Genomic DNA, 21092 nt, shown 5'->3' on the forward strand with positions numbered 1-21092 from the left:
CCCCCCCCACCCCCAGACCTCCCCCATCCCACCTACTTTCAAGAGGCGTAGTCATTTCATGGGCTCAGCTTCCCGAGCTGTTGACTTCAGGCCAAAAATAAATATTTAATTCCCTCTTCCAGAATTTTTCTATGGCATTTATACCAACAGAACTACACCCTTGCTATTAATTTGTGACATTTCTTGGAAACTCAATGATGCTAATAGGAACTGTCCGTGAATCCATGGGGGACTGCTGGGCCAAAAACCTTTCTCATTGTGGTGTTCGGTTTCCCTTCCGAAACTTCTTTTATTCTCTTCCTCAGCAGACACTATTATGAGTAAATCTCAGGACTGTGATGTGTTAGAGGGGGAGTTTTTCCGGCACAGCATACCATATTGGTCAGTATAGTAAGAGGAAATGTGTTTTTACCCTTTTTAGACATCGACAAATCAGAAAAACGTCTTGGTATAGTTTTTGGTGAAAAGAGCGTCAGATGCAAAAGTATAGTAATGTTCTTGAGACATTTGTTTTAAATTCAAGCTGCTCTCCAGTTCTCAATTCTTCTGTCTCTCCTGTTTCTCCCCCACCAAGATGATGATATTCCCCTGTGAGGACAATTTCACAGGTCAAAGAAAAGTTCTAAGTAATCCTGGGCATCTGAGCGTAGGGACTGTGGTCAAGGAAGGTGAATGCAATGCCAGTGTTATTAGATTCATTTGATTAGTTCAGTATCAAAATGGGTGAAAACAGAAGTTTGGATCAGAGTCCTGCTTAACTGGATTGACCGGTTACTTGAGTCAAAAATGTTGGAGTTGGTTTTCCCTGAAGAGGACAAGCATGTAATGTGCATTTGCCTGTTCATTTGATATTCTTGGGTATTTTTAATTGCCCGATCACCTATCTTAATGCTCAAAGGTCCACTTAAATGACAGTAAAAATAACCCAAGTGGTTTCTGAAAGCTTGGGTTTCCACTGAAACAGAATGAGTCTGTGAGATGCAAGCACTTTTGAATGTTGTTTTAGCATAGTATAACAACACCTGCTAGGGAATAAAATGCATTTGCTTTATCATACAAATTATGTGTGGTATAAAACTAGTTCTGTACGGATTGAGGCCGTTCATGGCTGGTGTTAGGGTAGTAATGTGAGTAAAGCATCCTACTGAAGTTTGCTTTCCTGGGTGCGGCTTACACGGGATTTTCCCATGTAGAGGTTCCTTTGCCTCTTCGCCCCTGGTCGCCAAGTGAGTCTTACATAGCTTCTGCAAGGAAAACAGGTAGCAGTGCACACGGCTTGGTGAACGTTCCTAAATGGAATTTCTAAATTGCCATTGGCCTTGGAAATTGGGAAGCCACATTGTCTTTAGTTGTAATTTGTTCCCTAACCCCTTCCATCACTGGGTGAATTACATTCCTCTCTCCTCCCAGCAAGCATAATTCATTCCCAACTTTTTGCAGGTCAGAAGAAGCCAGGACAGAATCCCTTTAGTTCTGATCAATGGATGAACTACAGTGGATTGTTTTGTTTTGCTTTGTTTTTAATCAGTGGGAAAAAAAATAACGTGAGGCATCAGCTGGTAATGTAGGATGTGTTTGTAATCACATGATGGAGATAACTGTATGTGAAGGTTCCTCAGCTGGTGGGAGGCAATAGTAGCACCGGTAGCAATCTGTTTGGAGTTCATCTTGAACCAAGAAAAGGGATGTTTTGTGGGATTTTTTGTTTTACTTACTTACTTACTTACTTACTTATTAATGTTTGCGGGGGTGGGCGGCCAGGATAAAGCACCGCTGTGATGGGAGATCAGAGATCATCACCAAACTGAAAGAATCCAAAGCATGATGGGACAATGTGTTATCTCTTGCCATAGCGTAGACTGCCACCTGGCTTCCACCTTGTGTAATAGCAGCAGCATTGAGTGTAAATTCAGGGCACGCCAGTGCAGTGAGGAATTGTGTGTGTGTTCTTAACTAATTTTATGGTTTGCAAATATATTGGCATGTAATTACAATAATGATTCATTGAGTCTGCGATAAGTGGAAAGCTTTATTCTTGAGGCTTCCCTCCCTCCCTCCCTCCTTCCTTCCTTCCTTCCTTCCCGAAATATTCACTTAGGATCTTTTATGTGCCAAGACCCCTTATCAGTGTGGGAATGCACATGTGATGAAACAGACAGAAATCTCTGACTTCATGGGGTCAATCTTATGAAGCAGTTTTGAGGCCATGCTATAGCCATTCTCATAGACATACAGGAATAGTCTTTGGACTGTCGTTGAATCTTGTGCCTTGTGGAGGTTGACGCTAGCAGTATCCATGTATATAGCAGTATATAACAGGACACTGGATTGTGCATACTGAAATAGTGATCCAGCCCTGCCTCAGCCCTGTGAGGGAGGGGCTGTTACTGTCCCTTTTTTACAGAAGAGGAAACCAAGACCGAGATTTGCTCAAGATCACACAGCTCAGGTCTCTCGTACTTAGTGACAGAGCTGGGGATCCAAGCACTGCTGGTCTCATTCCAGAACCAAATTTTTAAAATCTAATATTACATTGCCGCTTGAATTTGATATTATTTTTAAAATGAGTTTAGAGGATTTTAAGTAAAGGAAGGGCCGGATTGTGAGGCAGTTTTTAGATAACACTCGAGCTAGGCAATAGCATATTCATAGAAGAATATCCTTTAGAATGGTTTTGATTCTATTATTTATGGTCCTTAAAGCTTTTTAATGTACTATTCATTGAAATGGTGATCCAGTTCCACTTGCTAGATATTGGAAATTGGCTTATTCATTGTCTCATTCGATTTTCTTTGTTGGCCAAATTTGTAGCTCATTTCTGATTTGTATGGAAAGAATGGTGGGATTAATTGACTTTCTCCCATTAATTAAAATAGTCGCCTGAGTGTAGTGCCCGAGAATTCCAAAATTGGAACTGTTAAGGGCTGATCACACGGGTGGTTTCTTTTCTGGGCTTTTCTGCCATTGTTCTCTGTATCCTTCGCCGAGATACAGAGCCTGGTGCCTTTTGGACGCTGATCATTCCTTTTCAGCTTGTAAACGTTTTCGCTTTGGGGTGGCATACATAGAAAATTAAATTCTTGGGAAATCATAACCAAAGGGAGCATTTTATTTCCTACTCTCTGGTAGAAGCACTACATTTTTTTTAAATGCCCTTTGCTTTGGCATACATACGTACATATATTCCTTATAAGAAAATTTTGAAAGAACTTGGAAAATTTCAAATGTTTATGGGAACTGCGTTTCTTCAGTATGGACAAAAGGTTCGATTTTGAACATTTTTCTCCAAGTTGTTTTGTCAAGAGACAATTGCGTTATTTTCATGGAAAGCAAAAATGTATTATATAATCAATGCCTTAAGTAAACAGAGTAGAGTTAATATCGATTCTGTATCATTATATATATTTTTAATTAACTAAAGAGCCCAGGGGAGGAAAGCTCATTTTCTTAAATGTCTTGATAAAGGAAATGACTAAAGTTGGGGTTTTTTTGTTTTTTTCCTTATGCATGTAGAGTATAGCTTTCCAGCAATAGCTTTAAAATAAGGATTCTGAAAAGGTAATGGTAAAGATTTCCCTTGTCAAAGAGGTTGTTATAAATGTAAGAAATTTGAGACTCTTCTGTGTTTATTCCAGATGAGACTCTCTCGGATATGTACGAAACGTGACATAATCTTAGCTTTTCATTTAGGCTGTCTTTGACGCACATAGAGGTTAATGGACTAAGATATTGAAATATTTAAGAAATGGCAGATGACAGAATTTTTCATGAGATCACAGTATCTGTATCACATTTCCTCCTATCACCCACTGGTGGAAATACTATATATTATGAAAAGCCAATTAGGTTGAATGGAAAACATCCATAGAACTGACAGAATTGTCGTACAATTCTATATTATTAAGACCCAAGAGCAGTTCCGAGTTTATTTGTGATGGACGTTTTTAGAAAACTTGCCAAGGGAATGTTGAGCCAGTTACATCAGGATTTGTCTTCCTGGTGCCAAACACAGGAAGGACATTTCACGTGCTGACCTCAACCTTGATGTCCTCATATCTTCAGCAATTTGGGTCCTGGAAGACACGACCCACACATCTTTGGTGTGTGACCGCCTTGAATCCTACATGGCTTTCAGTAACTTCCCGGAAGTTGCTAGTGAAAGACACACCTTGTCTCAGACAGTGAAGAGAAATACTAATAAAAGGCATTAACACGTAAGCTTTGTTGGATGATGACGACGAGTGGTGATGAAGTACTATACCACAGCATTGCCAGAGTTCTTCTGGTGACCATCTTGATTCACGCATGCGTAATATCTTGACTTTGTTTTGCAGAAGGCTGAAGAGATTGCCGAGGGAGGCGAGTCTGCCCTGGGACCAGACGGAGAGGTGAGGCGTTTTGCACCCATTTCTGCTGCGTTCCGCTCCATGAGTTCCCGCCATGCCCTACAGCACCATTTTCTGTGAATACCAACTTTATTTTTACTCAGCTATTCATTTCTAAGTAAAAATAGTAGTGCATTAGCATAGTTGAAAATTAGAATAGCATAAAAGGGATATACTGGAAAGTACTCTTCTGTCTCAGACTAAGTTTCTTGTGTACCTTCTGGAATCTTCTGTGCACCTACATGTTTATGAGTGCATAGAATGTGTGTAAAAACCTTAAGTGATTGTATACTTGCATTTTCCCAGTAAAGGATACAGAAACATAAAATATGACCCAGTCTCCCTAATGTATTACCAATTTGAAATTATGAAACTCCATAAACAATTTACATATTTGGCTAACTTATTTTTTGACATTTTGTGTGGGCTTGTGATAGGGCTTCTCTGTGTAGAGTTATGAGCACATTCCTAAATGTTATTTCCTAGGATTTTGAAAATTCTCCAATTCTCCTGAATCATGAGGACACAATTACTTACTTATTGGACTTTTTTTTCCTCCCCAAAACTCAAAGTTCTCTGCCAGTGATTCATATGAGAAGGCATACATACCCCACCCCCCTGCCCCCACTCCCCCACCTGGCCTAGAGCAGGATGGGAAGGGGATTGTTTCAAACTGTCTTCTCCTCTCATGAATTCTGATAAACCTGCTTGGGGGACCCTTCTAGAATCACCCTTCATAGGAGGCGTACTCTGAACATGAACAGCCTGGGTCCACAAAAAAAAGGCTGAAACCACTATTCTGCGCAGATACATCTTGAAGAACAAATGTGGCTTAACCACTGTAATCTATCACAGGGAAAGAAGAGATCGGGAGAAGAGTCTAACGTGTAAGGCCCTCTCAGTGGGCCTTTCTAGGGGATGAATACCATATACTAGAAACAACTCTGACTTGTCAGAGCCCCCAGCCTTACCTGAGCATACCTCACGCAGCTCTGTAATGAACAAGCACACAGGGAGACATTTAACGTTAGCAGGACAGTGCTCTTACCTCTTATCCTGTCTGGGAAAATTAGCCCCTGATCTTGGGCTTGTGACATGCACCTTTTTTTTTCCTTTAATTTCAACATGTGCATTCAGTTTGCTAAAGTTGGCAAAGTGGACATCTTGCTCAGTTTGTTTTGAAATAATGTTCTTCTACTCTGCTGTGTTCATTCAGTGCTCTTTGCCAAAGATCTAATTCCAGCTCCAGTGATTCCCGATTTTCTTTGAGGCATGACATAAGCAATGAAACAAGCTCTGTTATAATAGTTCGAGGTAACGGAAGATGACTTTTGCAAGGGAGGTGAGAGTGACTGGTAGGTCTTGATTGCGTGGGTGTGTAGATGACCTTTCACTTTAATGAGGAAGAAAGGTCGTGCACGCGAAGTAATGGTGTTCGCATGCACTGCTTTAGCACACATAAAAGAAAAACAAAAAAGGCACTTTGGAGTAAGCCTTTGCTTTTTTTAAAAGCTAATTTTTGTAGATAATTGCTAAAATATTGTTTTGTATTCTTACAGTGTTTTGTTGAAGAAGGGAGAAAGAACTTTTTTTTCTGGTCATTTAAAACCATTTTTTTAATGGTTTTTTATTTTTGAGAGACAGAGTGCAAGTGGGGGAGAGGCAGAGAGAGGGAGACACAGAATCCAAAGCAGGCTTCAGGATCTGAGCTGTCAGCACTGAGCCCGACGCAGGGCTCGAACCCATGAACCTCGAACCCATAACTATGAGATCATGACCTGAGCTGAAGCCGGACACTCAATGGACTGAGCCACTCAGGCGCCCCTCTGGTCATTTACTATAAGATATGGAAGATAAGCTACCGTATGCTGTCTTTCCTTCCATTTTTGTTTGACTCCAGTTAAGAACAACTTAGGAAAAATCCTTTGGAAATGATAAATTGTCTAAATGTTGAATTTTATTACCTTTAAGGAGATAGATAACTGGAGCGCTCCTCACAAATCAAGCATTTCCAAAGCCACACGTCTGACCTGGGAGTCTCCTCCTAGAGGTGATGTCACCGTGTAATCAGTTGCCCACATTTGCATAGGATTACTCCATTTTTATGCCTTTTAAAACAATTTGTTCTCTGAAGTAGGTTAAATGCGGCCTCTGCAATTTCATTTATTCTCCTAATTTTCTGAGCAAGCCATTTGTCACTGGGAGTCTAATAATGAACTTCGGTCTTGGCCCATTCGCCAGGTTTCAGACGAGCAGAGCTTTTGGCTTTACAGTCACCAGCCCCCAGGTTACCCGTGGCTGCCGGGTAGATGCCAGGCCGTTTGGTTCTGCAGGAGCCCGGACTGTCCCCTCATGAGGTGACACAAATCACAATACCTCTCTCTGTTCCCGTTCTCTCAGAAACCCTGACTCTGCAATAGCTGTTATCTGGGGAAGTATTATTTGGGGGTTGAGGGTTCTGAGTTGCAAATGGCAAAGATCAACCCTGCCAGATTTAAGTCAAAAAGGAGTATATTAATGGACTGTTGGGCCAGATCTCCCAGAACGTGCCTCAAGGCTGCAGCCGGAAGCTCGAAGCTCAACAGCAAGGCCTGGGGTTGACACTGGGAGTCAGCAGGAGCTGGTAGGGGCCAGTCACTGTGCTCTGCCCTCCCTCCAGCATGCCTGTTCTCCCGCCTCCCCAGCCCTCTGGGTCCCTATACAGAGCCTTGGCGAGTGCATCCGGTGGATGGAGCCGAGGTCTTGTGCTGGTAGAGAGGCGCTGCAAGAGAGGCTGGTGTTTTCAGTTTCTTCAGTAGGAGGTGGTCTTCCGCTTCCTGCCAGGATTCCGTAGGTGGTGAACTTTTCATTCACAGAACAGGGGTTCAGACGCTGGGCATCCGGAAGGCTGAGACAGGCCCAGCGCAGAACTGGGAGGCTGTGTTGACACCAAGCGGTGATGTGTACCTTTTTTCTCCTTTCTAGCCCATAGATGAAAGCAGTCAGATGAGCGACCTCCCTGTCAAAGTGACTCACACAGAAACTGGCAAGGTCCTGTTTGGACCAGAAGCACCCAAAGCAAGTCAGCTGGACGCCTGGTTGGAGATGAATCCTGGGTACGGCCTAAAAGCAGAAATCCTGGGGGTGGGGGGCTCCTGGGAGGCTCAGTCGGTCAAGCGTCCAACTTCAGCTCAAGTCGTGATCTCACAGTTCAGGAGTTTGAGCCCTGCATCAAGCTCTCTGCTCTCAGCTCAGAGCCTGCCCCTCCCCCACCCACTCAAAATAAATTCAAGCAAGCAAACAAACAAAAAAGCCAAAAAACAATAAAGCAGAAATACTGGCATCCTTTGGCTTCTTGGATTTTTGTGGTCCTCGTAAAACCTTGGGACTAAAACAGCATGCCCTTTGCCGATCTGGTTACAGTCATTTGACCTGTATTTGACATTTGTACATGGAACATGCTAGTTAGGTCATGGGTGTACATATTGTCTTAGGGTTTAAAAAACTCAGCCCCCTCTCATTCCCACTCCTTTTCCCATAGTTACGAAGTCGCCCCTCGATCCGACAGTGAAGAGAGTGATTCTGATTACGAGGAGGAGGTACGTAGGCACCTGTGTTTGGAGCGTATGGGGTTCAAAGTTGATGGAGGAGGCACCCATGTCTGTCACTTCTTCCTCCAGTGTTAGCATTTGGGGGACGCCTGGAGGTGAAGGATGAGCCAAAGCCATGATGGCACGTGTCTAGTGGTACAGTGACCTCCGGAGACTCCTGGCCAATGGGGAAACCTGGTGAATTCTAAATTTATTTGAATCCAAGAAAAGAGAAGCTAGCATTATATTGGAGGTGGTGGAGCGGTCTTTTGGGGGAGAACTGAAGATGGATTACTTTGAGAAGGCAGCGCCTTGCCTTAACCTGGGTCATGCTGAGGCTCAGCCCCTAGAAGTTTCTGCAGTTCTGGAGGCCTTTGAGTGTATTTGCAGTCGAACACCTGGAAACTTAGATGAAAGGGCAACATGACCAAATGAGGTTATTGATCCTCTTGGCTTCTCCTTAAACGTGATTCTCATTTGAATTCCTTGGATGTACCCGTGACCCAAGGAGAAGCACGTTTCCCTTTCTCCTCAGTCTCTTGTAGATATCTGGAACCTGAAGTGGTAATCTTGGACACTTTCAATGGAACTTAAAAAAATAATAGTAAAGGGTTTTTTTTAGATCAACTGCGAAATGCTTAATAATTAAAATAGGATTTAAAGAAGACATTTATCACCTTCTTAAGAGCATTGTTAGTGAGAAGCAGAAACATTAATTCTGTTTGCCAGTGTTGAGGAATCCTGGTTCAGAGGGCGCCATGGCGGAGACACCACAGATCCGGTTGTATAGCTCGCCAGAGTTTTAAGACAGTTGTTATTGTCTTCTCTTTGTGGTCCCCCCTCTTTTTCCCCCAAATGAATCTACCACGAACACTTGTTAACTTTTACAAAGAGGGAAAATAATAAAAGTTATGTTAAAGAAAACAACAAGTGCCCTATTAAAAAGCTTTGGGTTAAACAGCTTTGGGTTGCATGCTACTTTATATTTTATAGGCCACTTCTGCTCCAAGGTCTTTAAAGCTCACAAAATCCATTTTAGAAATGTTTCTTGTTTCCTTGTATGAGTATGGCCATAAGTGACCCACTGGAAGAATCTTGTCATTGAGGAAGAGAGCCGGGGAGGGACAGAGATGAGATAAAGTGGGTTATCAGCTATCAGATGTCAGCCCAAGACTGACACCTGCCGACAGCTCTAGGCAGCTGGGAATAGAGTGAACTCTGACCCAGGGGTCTCGGAACCCCGACTCCTCATCTTGGGTCTCCCACTCATGATGAGTCACGGCCCCCTCTCAGAACTTCACCCCTCGCCTGGAAAACGAAGGAGCTGTACTGACTCCTTGCCAAATCCCCGGCATCGCAATGATCTGTTAGCCTAGGTTTGACTGTCAGCGTTAATATCACGCCAATGCGTATGTTTTCATTCAGGAGTTATGGGAAAGCATTATTCTCCTGAAACCTGCTTTTAAAGAAATTCTACCCGACTATCTGGAAGGGCTGAGCCTTCAACACCAGTGGTTGGTGGTGGATATAATGGCTATGTAGCAAAGCTTTCAAACAGATCAGCAGAACATAGTATACAGTTGAGGAGAGGTCATAAGTCCTTTGCCAAGTTATTGACAGTTTTAATCTAAATATTCAGAAATATGTGATGTGACGTCACAGAAGGCAGTGTGTTCACAAGCTCCAGCCCCTCTACCTTGAATGCATCGGGGACGATGTCCAAGGCCCACTGGCATTATCAGAGAGCATTTTTATGAGAAGGATAATAGTAAGCTTCTAAAGTCTGGCTTTGGAGAGAAGGCTCTAGAATGTTTCTAAGTGAGAGCAGATCTGGTCTGTAGGACTCTGATAACCAAACAATGATAAATATTCAACCTGCCATGACATTTACATATTAATTCCTGGGAGCGAGAGTCCTAAGGAATCCTCAGAGGGTTTCTTTTATTCTCTTATTCAATGATTTAAACAGAAATGGAATGGCATATTGCCCGGTTCAGGAAAGTGTTAAATTTACTTCCTCCCTTAATTGCGTTTCCTCTGTGAAGTTGAGTACCACCCAGTCGCTTTTCAGAAAATGCCCATTGTCTAGGTTCCCTCGCTAAAGTGGAATCTTTCCCGTATCTCTATACCCTCCCCAGGATGAAGAAGAGGAGTCCAGTCGGCAGGACACGGAAGAGAAAATACTTCTGGATCCAAACAGTGAAGAGGTTTCTGAGAAGGATGCCAAACAGATCATTGAGTGTGTATCGCTCAGTTTTCTCCCTTGTCAGTGTGTTTCAGAAAGATTGTGCTTTACGGATTTTCGTGTAGAAAATTTTGTCTAAGGAAGGAGGCCAACCGACCTCACGCCCACATCCGACGTGAAACAAATGTGGTGACAGAGTTAACCCCCAAGCTTCGGGGGCATCCCCTTCCTTCCTCCCGAATCCCCATCTCCAGCTCAGCCTCACTCCTGGACTCTCTCCCACCTGGGCCCTTGGCCCCAGGACTGAATTGATCAGACCTGCCCCGGTCGTTCTGGCTGCTCAGCTGTCCTTCCCACCCCTCTCAATGGCATCAACCCTCACCCTGAACCCCCCCACCCCATGAGAAATGGCATTCCCTCCTGGTTCCCATTAACCTGCCTCCTGCCTGGTTCTCCACAGCACTCCAGGACCCCTCAGCACCCCCTTCTCCCTGTGTTTGAGTGCTTGCTCCATTCTTCACCCAGGCCATCCTCTATGTCAGCACTTTGCTTGTGCAGCTCTAATAATTAAGAGAAAACTTGGGGCAAATGATATGCAAACTACAACATTTTTAGAGTGATGAGGTTTCGGGGCACCTGGGGTGGCTCAGTCAGTTGAGCATCTGACTCTTGGTTTCGGCTCAGGTGGTCATCTCATGGCTTCATGGGTTTGAGCCCCGCATCAGGCTCTGTGCTGACAGCCTGCTTGGGATTCTCTCTCTCCCTTTCTCTCTGCCCCTCCCCCACTTGCGCTGTCTCTGTCTCCCTCAAAATAAATAAATAGATTTTATTTAAAAAACAAATAATATAAAGGGATGAGATTTAAAAGAAACACACAGAAATAGGCAATAGGCCCCACATTAGGAAACTTTTGTTTTCTTAGTCTGCCATTCCTCCTTTACTAAAGGTTTAGAACCTCGCACCCCCATCCCTGCCCTTGATGGTCCCCACTGCCTGTGAAATAAAATACCGGCTGGTTAACAAGGCAGAGGAAGCAGAAGCTGGCCTGTCCCTCCTGTCGTTTTACGCACCTTGCTCCCCCTCTCAGCTGCTGGGCAAGCTCTAGACAGCGTTCTGTGGACAGGATTTATCTTTGCATCCCAAGAGCCTAGGAAAGCCTCATGGCAACACGTTCATGTGCCGGGCTACAGTTCAGGCTCGTATCGGTCATTTGAGGTCAAGTGGCCCCACACGTAGACCCGGAATCCACTACCTTTTATGTGGCCCAGAAAAATGAATTCACCTCTGTGAGCCTACAGCTCCCCACACGTGTAAAATGGGGATGGATACCACTCAGCCTACCTTACTCTTTTTGTGAAGGTTACAGATAATGTCTTTGAACTGGAAGACAGGAAGTAGGTGATCAATACGCCATACTCACCGCAGCTATTTTAGGCTCCCCATTCAGGCACCAAATTGCCTGTGGATGATTTCCTCACTTTCTGTGTCTCAGGACCGCGAAGCAAGACGTGGATGATGAATACAGCATGCAGTACAGCGCCAGAGGCTCACAGTCCTACTACACGGTGGCCCATGCCATCTCGGAGAGGGTGGAGAAGCAGTCCGCCCTCCTCATCAACGGGACCCTGAAGCATTATCAGGTAATGGGTGCAGTTTATGCCTTCCTGGCAGGCCACAGTCTTGTACCTAATTTTGGTTGGAGTGGGTCTTGCCCATGGGCATGTTGACTGCTTAAGAAGTTTGATGATGGGGAGCCATCTGGGGTCACGTGGCTTGTAACAGGATGCTTCTCTTCCATCGTGCCTCTCAGTTTCGTTTTAGAGCGCTTCCATCTTACCACCTGACTAGGGCACACCCATTTTCTCTTCCATGATTTTCGGGTGAATTGCGTTTTAAGAAATAGGGGCTTTCACGTTTGGAGCGGTTTTATTGTGGATCTCTGCACAAAGGGAAACCCAGCCGCATTCTATGAGTATAGGGAACATCTGGGCCCCCTCTTGAAGTAAATGAAGGATTTCTTCAAAACTTGCAGTGGTGGCTGGAGTTTACTGCCATGGACTCAGCCTTTAGGAGCTGCTGCCTACTACATTTACACTTTTTTTTAAGACACCATAAAATGGGGAGTTCCGACAAAAAATATACTGTAAACATAAGAGACGTTGCATTTGACCTGTGGGAATAAGGTCAGCTCCTGCCTTGTACCTCCTGCCACTTTGGTGTTTCCCAAAGTGTTTGTCCCAGGAGATGTACCTTAAAAAGAAAAAAAATTTTTTTCTGTGGTCAAATAAATATGGAAAATACTATCAGCTGTAAGTAGGATTACCGTGTAATTTAATATTGCAAATTTGGATGCTTAGGAGCACGTATAGGGGACCTTACCAGGCATAACCCAGGACTACACTGAGCCAAGCAGACATATGGGCACCTTGGAAGTGATCCCTCCTGGTTATCCCTGCTATGCAGGAGTACATTCACGACTCTGCAAAAATAAACGTGTAACCTGTGCTTGCACATGAGCATCCTGCAGTGAAATAACTTTAACTTCCTATTCCCCAAATTTCTTCAACCACTAAACTTTATGTTGATGTATCCCCTATTAACATGCTGTAAAATTAGAGTCTTTGGAATATACTTTAGCAAGTATTTGCTTTAAGTTCTCAGACTTCTTGGACTTGACTCCCCTCAACTCTTAACACTCGGCACTGTGCTTGCTGCCATTGTGTGGGCTGAAGGTCACAGTGCCCATCGCCACAGTCATGCCTCGATTTGAGTTAAGGTGCCTGCGGTCTGTACCCACTGCTGCTTTTGCACAATCAGTGCAAATATCAACATGATGTAAAAGGTGAATAAATGCCTTGGTGATATTATGAGAATAGTTTTGACCTTGTGGATGTCCTGAAAACGTCCCCCGCAGGAGCCCCCGGAGCACACTTGGAGAACCAGTGTTCTGGCGGTAGTAAGGTCACGGTAGACCTTAGTAAGCACGAAGACCATGCTACTTTCACGAGGTTCCGAGTCGTTTTCATCGTTACTTGGCGTAGATGTCAATTCATAGTTTGTTCTAGTAAGCTGTTGTCGGGCTGTACAGGGAAGATGCATACTTGGGAGTATTCATAAAGCAGCGTTAACGCCACACTGATTTCCTCCTGCCGTCCAACAACCTTTCTAATCACCCGGCATCACAGCCCTTTCACACCTGTCTCCCCGGTTTCCGGCTGTGAGTTTTATGCCCCTCCTCCTCTGCCGTAGCTTTCTGAGCATGCGCGTCAGGCCTCTTCCGGGTTTTCGCTCCGCCGAGTTCCGTCTCACAAACCTGCGGCTCAGCATCTTCCTGGACCCCTGTGTCCCTGAGTTAGCTTTCTGTCACCTTGCTCCTTGGCATGTTTTCTGTATCTTTAATAGCCCTGTGACCCCGGTGCTACACGGGGGCGGAGGGGAGGGGTCTGCTGCTGCTTCCGGGGAAAGCCGCACAAGTGTTCTTAGGTACCCGGGCCTTCCGGTTCCGGGGTTTCGAGAAATCCAACTCACTTACTACAGTTTCCGTGACTTTCCAGTCTCCTCTGCGGCCCGCTTACGCTTCTGCTTTATCCGGGTTGAACACAGATGCCAAAGTCAGCCCCTTTGCCAGTTTTCAGTGGGGGAAAAAAATCTGCTAAACCACTCTCTGGATGTTTCTGGCGTTTAGTTGACTTCACGAAAGGTCTGGTGGTCTCAGGGTCCTATTGCAGGCATGCAGCCCCCGCCCCCCCCGCCCACCACTGTGGTGTCCAGTCGTTTCCCCCCCGTGCCCTCAGAGCCTGTTTCTCCCGTCTCTCGGTGTTGCTGTCGTTCTGCAACCTGTAGGAGGAATTTGGAGTCTTGCGTGCTACAAGGTAGCCCAAGTGGCCTGTGGAGGTATTTCTGCAGACCTTGGCAGTGCCCTCCCTCAGAAAATCTCTGCTCAATACGATTGCTTATGTGTGCTGGTACAGTTTTAAATGATACTATTTATGTGTATGCCACGTACCTTCAGGCGCTTCTTGGCGTACGTGTATGTCTGAATGCCTTTTGTCTCTTCTTTGACTGGAAGCTTCTGAAGGGAGGCGTGCATCCTACACACCCATGCGTCCATCTTCCCTACCTCCATGCATGGTCCTTTGCACAGAACAGTCACTTAATAAGTAATGAAAATCATTGAGTTACTCGCTTTGTTTTTACATAAAACAAAACGAACATTTCTCTAAGTACGACTTCATTAGCAAGCTAAATTGATTTTAGCAGATACACATATTTGTGTATTTGTATATTTATATACGTTTACTCTGAGTATTACGTAGCACATAATGTATGTAAATAGTTCTTTGTATTATGTAACATGTAAACGTGTAAACGTATATCATGTAAATAAATATTAAGTGGCTCCTGCCATTTAAATCCAGCATGTGTGGGATGGTGGTGTTATTGGTATTGGTGGTTGGGGGAAGGAAGTGGGGCGGTTCTGTATTTTTACCCCACCTTTCTTGTGCTTAACACAGGAACCCCAAAGCCACATCTCTGGTGCAGAGCTTGTGTGCTTGAAAAATGTGTGGACATGTTTCCAGGCAGTCAGCTTCCAGGGCGGTGCCCTTGGGGAGCACCCACTTTGCAGAGTGGTGCCCAGGAGCTTTCTCTCCGCCAGGAAATGTGCTCCTCTGGAGCCCAGCAGCGCGCCCCTGGCTCCCTGGTCACCCTGCTTCCTCCCCGGAGGGGATCCCACCCCGGGGGAGTCTCTCCAGTTGCCAAGAAGGCTGTTCTTAATGATCTCTGATCTCTGTGCCAGCCCTGCCTTCTGGTTTGTTTGTCTCTAATCCTCACATTGGCTTTTTGTTCTTGGAGTGGTTGGAATGGATTTTAGTTTGGGTTTCCTTCATTTATAATCACTCTGGAATGTCATATACTGTGAAATGCTAAGTAGGGATGAGCAGGAAAGCTGCTTCAAATCCCACCAGTATGCTGCAGCCCGTCATTTCTAAATCTGATTAACACTTAGCACCTGCCAAGCAGCAGGGATGATTACAGGCTCATATTTTAAATTCTTTTTGTGTTGGTGCCCTCCCCCCCCCCCCCCACTTGCCTACTGTGGGAAATCCAACTTACAGCACTGAGGAGTTAAGAAGTCACAGCCTCACTTGAGTTGTATTAGTATTAATTACCTGTGCAGATCTTGGATAATTGAAGCAATTACTCTTCATTTCAGCTCCAGGGCCTGGAATGGATGGTTTCCCTGTATAATAACAATTTGAACGGGATCTTAGCTGATGAAATGGGGCTAGGAAAGACCATACAGACCATTGCGCTCATCACTTATCTGATGGAGCACAAAAGACTCAATGGCCCCTATCTCATCATTGTCCCCCTTTCGTAAGTAAAGTCATTTATTTCGCACTATCTTTCTGTAGGTTGTAGATTGCCCTATTAGTTTTTCATGGTTTTTTTTTGCCCTTGTTTTTCATGTAAGGTAGAGTTTTAGCATGTAGTGGGATTACCAAGAGCATCTAATCTGGATTTAGGTTTTCCCTGNCAGCCATTAGCACTGTGGTCTACGCAGCCTGCATGTGGCACAGTTAGTTCTTATTCATCATGACACCTTCAGTGGCTCACGAAGTGGAAAGGTTTTGACATGTTTTGTTTTTTTTTTTAAGATTTCTTCGATATCTTTCCCTTGTCCTATTTCCAAAAGGTTACATCAATCCAAAAAGTATGTCTTCTTAAACCTGCCTTTGCTGTGTCTTCTAAAGCAGAATCCAAATCACAATCGTCACGTGTGAATTTTGCATTAGAGTCCCTTTGGAACGTGCAGTTTAATTTCAGTGATCAGGGCGACGGATCTTGCTGTTCTCCATGGTTCCCCGAGCCTGGCCCCCTGGGTGTCTCCTCAGAGGTCTTTGCCCGACTCTCTTGAGAGAAGGAATACCTGTCGGGAAGCGCCCTCCTCTGGGTGTGGGGTCTCTGGCTGTGGGTGTTACATTACAGTGTTAATCCCTGAGATCGTTGTTGTCATCGATCTCAGTGCTGGTACAGACTTGAGAAAAAAAAAAGATTCTGGTTTAGCCCTTGCAAATCCTGTCCAAATGAGGACTATTGGCAAAGCCTTCGGAATCTGCATTATCCGAATCCATAGTATTTAGACATCCTTTGTATTGTATCCACGTTTCAAGTACATGTTTTTCTCTTTATCTATATTTTGCATGTTCTGACTCCTATGTTATGGTGATGTTTTCAGGGATTTAAAAAAAAAAAAGGCATTCACTAATTTTCCCCTGCTCTCTCTTGACAGATTTATTTAATATTTTCACGTGCTTTTTAAATTTCTTTTTCCTGACTCAACTTTTCTGTGCACTTACATGGCTGCTTCTAAAGGGTCCCCACATCAATCACTCTGGCAATGGCTGTTGTCAATATAGAAATTAAGGGTTTTTCTCCCCCCCTCGATGTTTATGCATTTAATTTTTTTTTCTGATGAGATTTCTTAGGAACTCACACACACACTGGTCATGCTTTGGGGTGTCTTATTCCCTGCTTATCTCTTTTCCCACACCTTTAAGAGAAATATGTAGTTGAGATATTTTATATTCTCTAGCCCCTTTCAAGGTGAGGCCTGAGCATGAATAAGAACATCTTTTTAACCACTGATTTTTCTTACAAATGTCTTTTTCTCTGAATGTTTTCTTTTTTGTTCCATAGGACACTATCTAACTGGACATATGAATTTGACAAATGGGCTCCTTCTGTGGTGAAAATTTCTTACAAGGTTTGGAATGCTGTATTTATATATAAATGTGGGGAAGCAAAAAATAGACCCTATTTTTTTCCCTCTGTTCCATATGCACATCTGTGAACTGTATTTGGTTGTAAAGTTTTGTCATGTACATCATGTACCAAACAGTGTGAGTTAATCATCCCAAGAAGATTACTGTAATAAACCATAATTACTTTCAGATAGTGAAATGCAGAAGAAAATTGTTAATTATCATATTGCGAGGTTTCTGATGAGAGTAATACAAATGACAAATATCGCACATTCTGCGTGCTGCTATGCCCACGGTTCCCGCAAAGTTCGGCAATCACCCAGGCGCCCGGGCCGCCTGCTGTAGGGTCCCGTAGCAGTGATGCATTCCTGCGGGGCAGCGGGGTCTCCACTACCTCGAGGTTGCCATAATTTCCTTTTCTCTCTTTCCCCACCCCTGGTTTTCAGTGGGAAGGCCTGTCTGTAAGGGTCTGAAAAGTGTCCAGATGTGTGTGATTTCGCCAACCACTTTCTTCCTGGATAATGGATCTGTATATGATAATGCATATATGTGCAATTCTCAGTCACGTGTCTGGGCTCCATTAAGCCATGAATAGTGAGACAAAATGCTCACATTACTTCCCCGGGGAATGTGTGTGTGTGTGTATGTGTATATATATATATATATTTCTTTCCATTCAGGGCACCCCTGCCATGCGTCGCTCCCTTGTCCCCCAGCTGCGGAGTGGCAAATTCAACGTCCTCTTGACTACTTATGAGTACATTATCAAAGACAAGCACATTCTTGCAAAGGTATGTTTGAAAAAAAAAAATTCTTTTACCTCTAATTACGGACCATTGCGCTGCAGTGTAAAGTATTCCCCAAATTATACTCGCTGGTATAATTTGATCATTAGATGGCTTCTCTCTCTCTCCCCTGCCCTCTCCCTCTCTTTCTCTCTTTCTTGCTCGCTCCAAGAATCAGGTATATTTTGGTCATGGGTTTTAATTTTATGCATGCTTTTTTTTTCTTTTCTGGCATATGTCATTGATTCTGGTTCTCTTACCTAGCCTCTCATCGTTAATGAGTTTACATCTCTTAAAAAATTCACCTGGGCTCCCTCTGCAACTCTTTTTCTCTCCAGTGGCCCTGAACGTGCTTGTAGAAGAAATAATTGTTTTCGTTGCCCTGGGTTATTGTCAGCCGCATGACTTCATTCGTCTGGTGCCTCTGTCCTTCCAAAGATGAGTGGGCACCTCTCCATATGGTCTTCTCCATACGAACATTTATCCAGGATGCAGCTTTGGCTTTGGTGCTGTTCTGTGTTTCCCGGGAAAATTATGGGCTATTGTTTGAATGACTCTGGGCTGTTTCCCTGACTATTTACTTGAAGCTGAGCGAGCCGCCTTTTCCACCTGCAGCCTTCGTGTCTCTTCATTTGTGTGTCCTCAGTTGTCCTGTAGCCATAAAATAGAGAACTGTTTCTCGCTTATGAAACCTTGCCCCTCCCGCCACGCAGTCACGCAGAATGACGGAAATTCATTCATTCGTGGGAGCAACTATGAAAACTTCCTTTTGTTTTTCCCCTTTGGTAATTTCTTGTGCTCGCACGGTACCACCCAGGTGCTCTAATCTGAAACTAAGATATGGCCAGACCTGAACAGAATCCCTGTTTCTTGGATCCATTCTATCTCTGGGTTAAACCTTTGCTCGGGGAACTGAGCGTTCCCTTCGTGGCATCACAGGAAACAGCACACAGGAAGTGCGCTCCCAGGGGAGGCTTCATAATTGAGATGGCACTGGCAGCAGTGCTGTGTGCCTGCTCCTCGAACTCAGAGAGGAACTTGGCAGTGTCAAAAATGACATGTTTTCAATATTACTACGGGAATGTGTTTGCACATTTGAGATCCTTTAAAAAAAAAAAACACCCTATCACGGCTTGTGCATATGTATTTCAGAATTCATCAGAGATGCCTGGTAATGAGATGAATTGCTTTTATTTGTTACTGAGGCTATAGAAAGGGGTAGTGATATTTTGCCCAAGCAGAAGACCTGATTGGTAAATTAGTAAATTTAGCAAAATCAACGTTCCCTGATTCCTTGTTTATTAGGTCATAAGCAAAATTAGGAAAGTAGATTTCGAAGCCTCACTTGAATACATTTTTATCTGCTGGCCCCTTTTCATGCTGTTGGTAAGCTTGGGACAGTTTTCCATAGAGCTTCGTTCTTAAACACTTTTCTTAGAGATGGTGGAAGAAGAGCAAAAAACCCCAAACTCTGGTAGTTTCTTTTACCCAAACATCCCAGACTGACAGATGATTTTATTTCTCTTCCCCCGATTTTACCATCTCTTTTAATGAGGAAGGCAGGAACCATCTAGAATACTGTGCTAGTTTCCCCCCTCCTCTCTGGGAGCTTTGCAGCAGGATCCGGGGACATCTGAGCACCAGATGCTTTTCTTGGCCATTGCCACTGTTTTGTAGGGAATGAATAGGCTTAGTGGGACATTCCTCATTGTTCTCACTTAAAGAAACTGAGACCAATGACCTTGAAGAGGGCTGAAGGGTAAGTTATGAGAGAGGAAGGGGCCTGTGTGTAGACTTAGGAGGGAAGATTGTGTCATATGGCCATTCTTTATTTTTAAAGCAGTAGTCATGCTGGGAAAGAAGATTGTGTTTAATTCCCAAGTTCCGGCAAAAATAGAGGGATGGTATTTTAGCATTGTCTTCAGTGCTAGTGAGCATGCGCTTTCATTTTAGATATCTCAAAACAGTGATCCTGGATCTGGCAGGTAAGGGATATATCTGAACCAAGGGACTCCAGGTTGCCAGATCTTCTTATTTTTTTTAAGAGAAGCTGGATGTCCAGATTTTTATGTGAAATATTCCAACTTTTAAATGTTAGCAACTCATTCAAATTAAAAAGAAAAAAAAAAACACTGTGCTGAGCCAAGCCCCAAAAGTTCTAGTCAGCCAATATAATAATAGAAAAGAAGGCATGAAGCCAAAATAGCTCAGCTATAAGTACCTGCTGACGCCATCTTGGAAAACCAGTCATTAATCTTTGCTTCAAGTGGAGAGCTCTGTTCTGTAACTTTCTCTGAGCAGAGGCAGCATGAACACTGAATCTGGAATAGCATTAATAGGAGAAGGAAGGTTGGGTGGTGAGACACAGGAGCTAGTCCCGGCTCAACCACTTCTTTCGGGGCTCAAGTTTTCTTCTTTGGGAAGAGCAGTTTGGCATCATATGGCCCCTATGCAACACTGCGGCTTTGACATTCCATTATCACATGATGTCTTATATGATCCATCAGGTATGGGAAATAGACTACTGAGATTCTTTTATCCGAGGGGGAATCACACCACAGTGTGCACAAAGTATGAATTCTTTGGTTTTCCACACCACTGCCTGTGTGTTACAAGTAGTTGTATTTTCCCTTGCTCACCACATGTTGGTCCTTCCTCGTGTGTTACAGATTCGGTGGAAATACATGATAGTGGATGAAGGCCACCGAATGAAGAATCATCACTGCAAGCTGACTCAGGTCTTGAACACTCACTATGTGGCCCCCAGAAGGATCCTGTTGACCGGGACCCCGCTGCAGAATAAGCTCCCGGAACTCTGGGCCCTCCTTAACTTCCTCCTCCCCACAATTTTTAAGAGCTGCAGCACATTTGAACAGTGGTTTAATGCTCCATTTGCCATGACTGGAGAAAGGGTACTGGTCTAACTTTTGTATTTTCCACAGTATGGCAATGAAATGAACATAAGGAACCCAAAGCCGAGAATGTTAGAACCACAGAAAGCCCATAGGGTGGTTTACAGTGTCGCTCACTTTACAAAGCTCATCACTGGGTGCATATGTTCTCTTTCCAGGGTTATTTTCTGTCCTAAGAAAATGGTCTAGGATCCCAGAATCTAGGATCCTTGGTCTTTTGACAACGTGTTAAGTAGGCTATCAGAAAATGTTCCTGACTGTTGGAATGCTTACCTATATGGGCCATAGGGCAGATGAACGAGAGATATTTGTTGAATCGATTTAACCAGATCAGCTGAACCAAGTGAACACAAAACTTAAAACAGATATTTCCTTGTTGCAAACTTGGGCTTCTCTTTAAACTGTCCTCATGAAGAGTTTGTGTGTAAAACTAAACTACTCCACACTAATTTTCTGTTCACTTTTTTTTTTTTTTTTTTTTTTTTTTTT

At 44.0% G+C, this 21092-nt stretch overlaps 1 protein-coding gene across 1 annotated transcript in view; it reads left to right on the forward strand.

Moving 5' to 3' along the window:
* The window catches only part of SMARCA2 (SWI/SNF related BAF chromatin remodeling complex subunit ATPase 2), a 176602-nt gene that overhangs the window by 48372 nt on the left and 107138 nt on the right, over window positions 1-21092 (forward strand). Inside the window, exons 12-20 of the mRNA XM_077759300.1 lie at window positions 4335-4388; window positions 7350-7480; window positions 7906-7963; window positions 10093-10193; window positions 11632-11779; window positions 15355-15518; window positions 16842-16908; window positions 17587-17697; window positions 20361-20603. Of these exons, the coding sequence (XP_077615426.1) occupies window positions 4335-4388; window positions 7350-7480; window positions 7906-7963; window positions 10093-10193; window positions 11632-11779; window positions 15355-15518; window positions 16842-16908; window positions 17587-17697; window positions 20361-20603 (1077 nt within the window). The remainder of the gene's footprint in view (window positions 1-4334; window positions 4389-7349; window positions 7481-7905; window positions 7964-10092; window positions 10194-11631; window positions 11780-15354; window positions 15519-16841; window positions 16909-17586; window positions 17698-20360; window positions 20604-21092) is intronic.

The sequence above is a fragment of the Crocuta crocuta genome, unplaced genomic scaffold (assembly GCF_008692635.1).
Source record: "Crocuta crocuta isolate KB4526 unplaced genomic scaffold, BGI_CrCroc_1.0 scaffold41, whole genome shotgun sequence".
In the NCBI taxonomy this organism is placed as follows: Eukaryota; Metazoa; Chordata; class Mammalia; order Carnivora; family Hyaenidae; genus Crocuta; species Crocuta crocuta.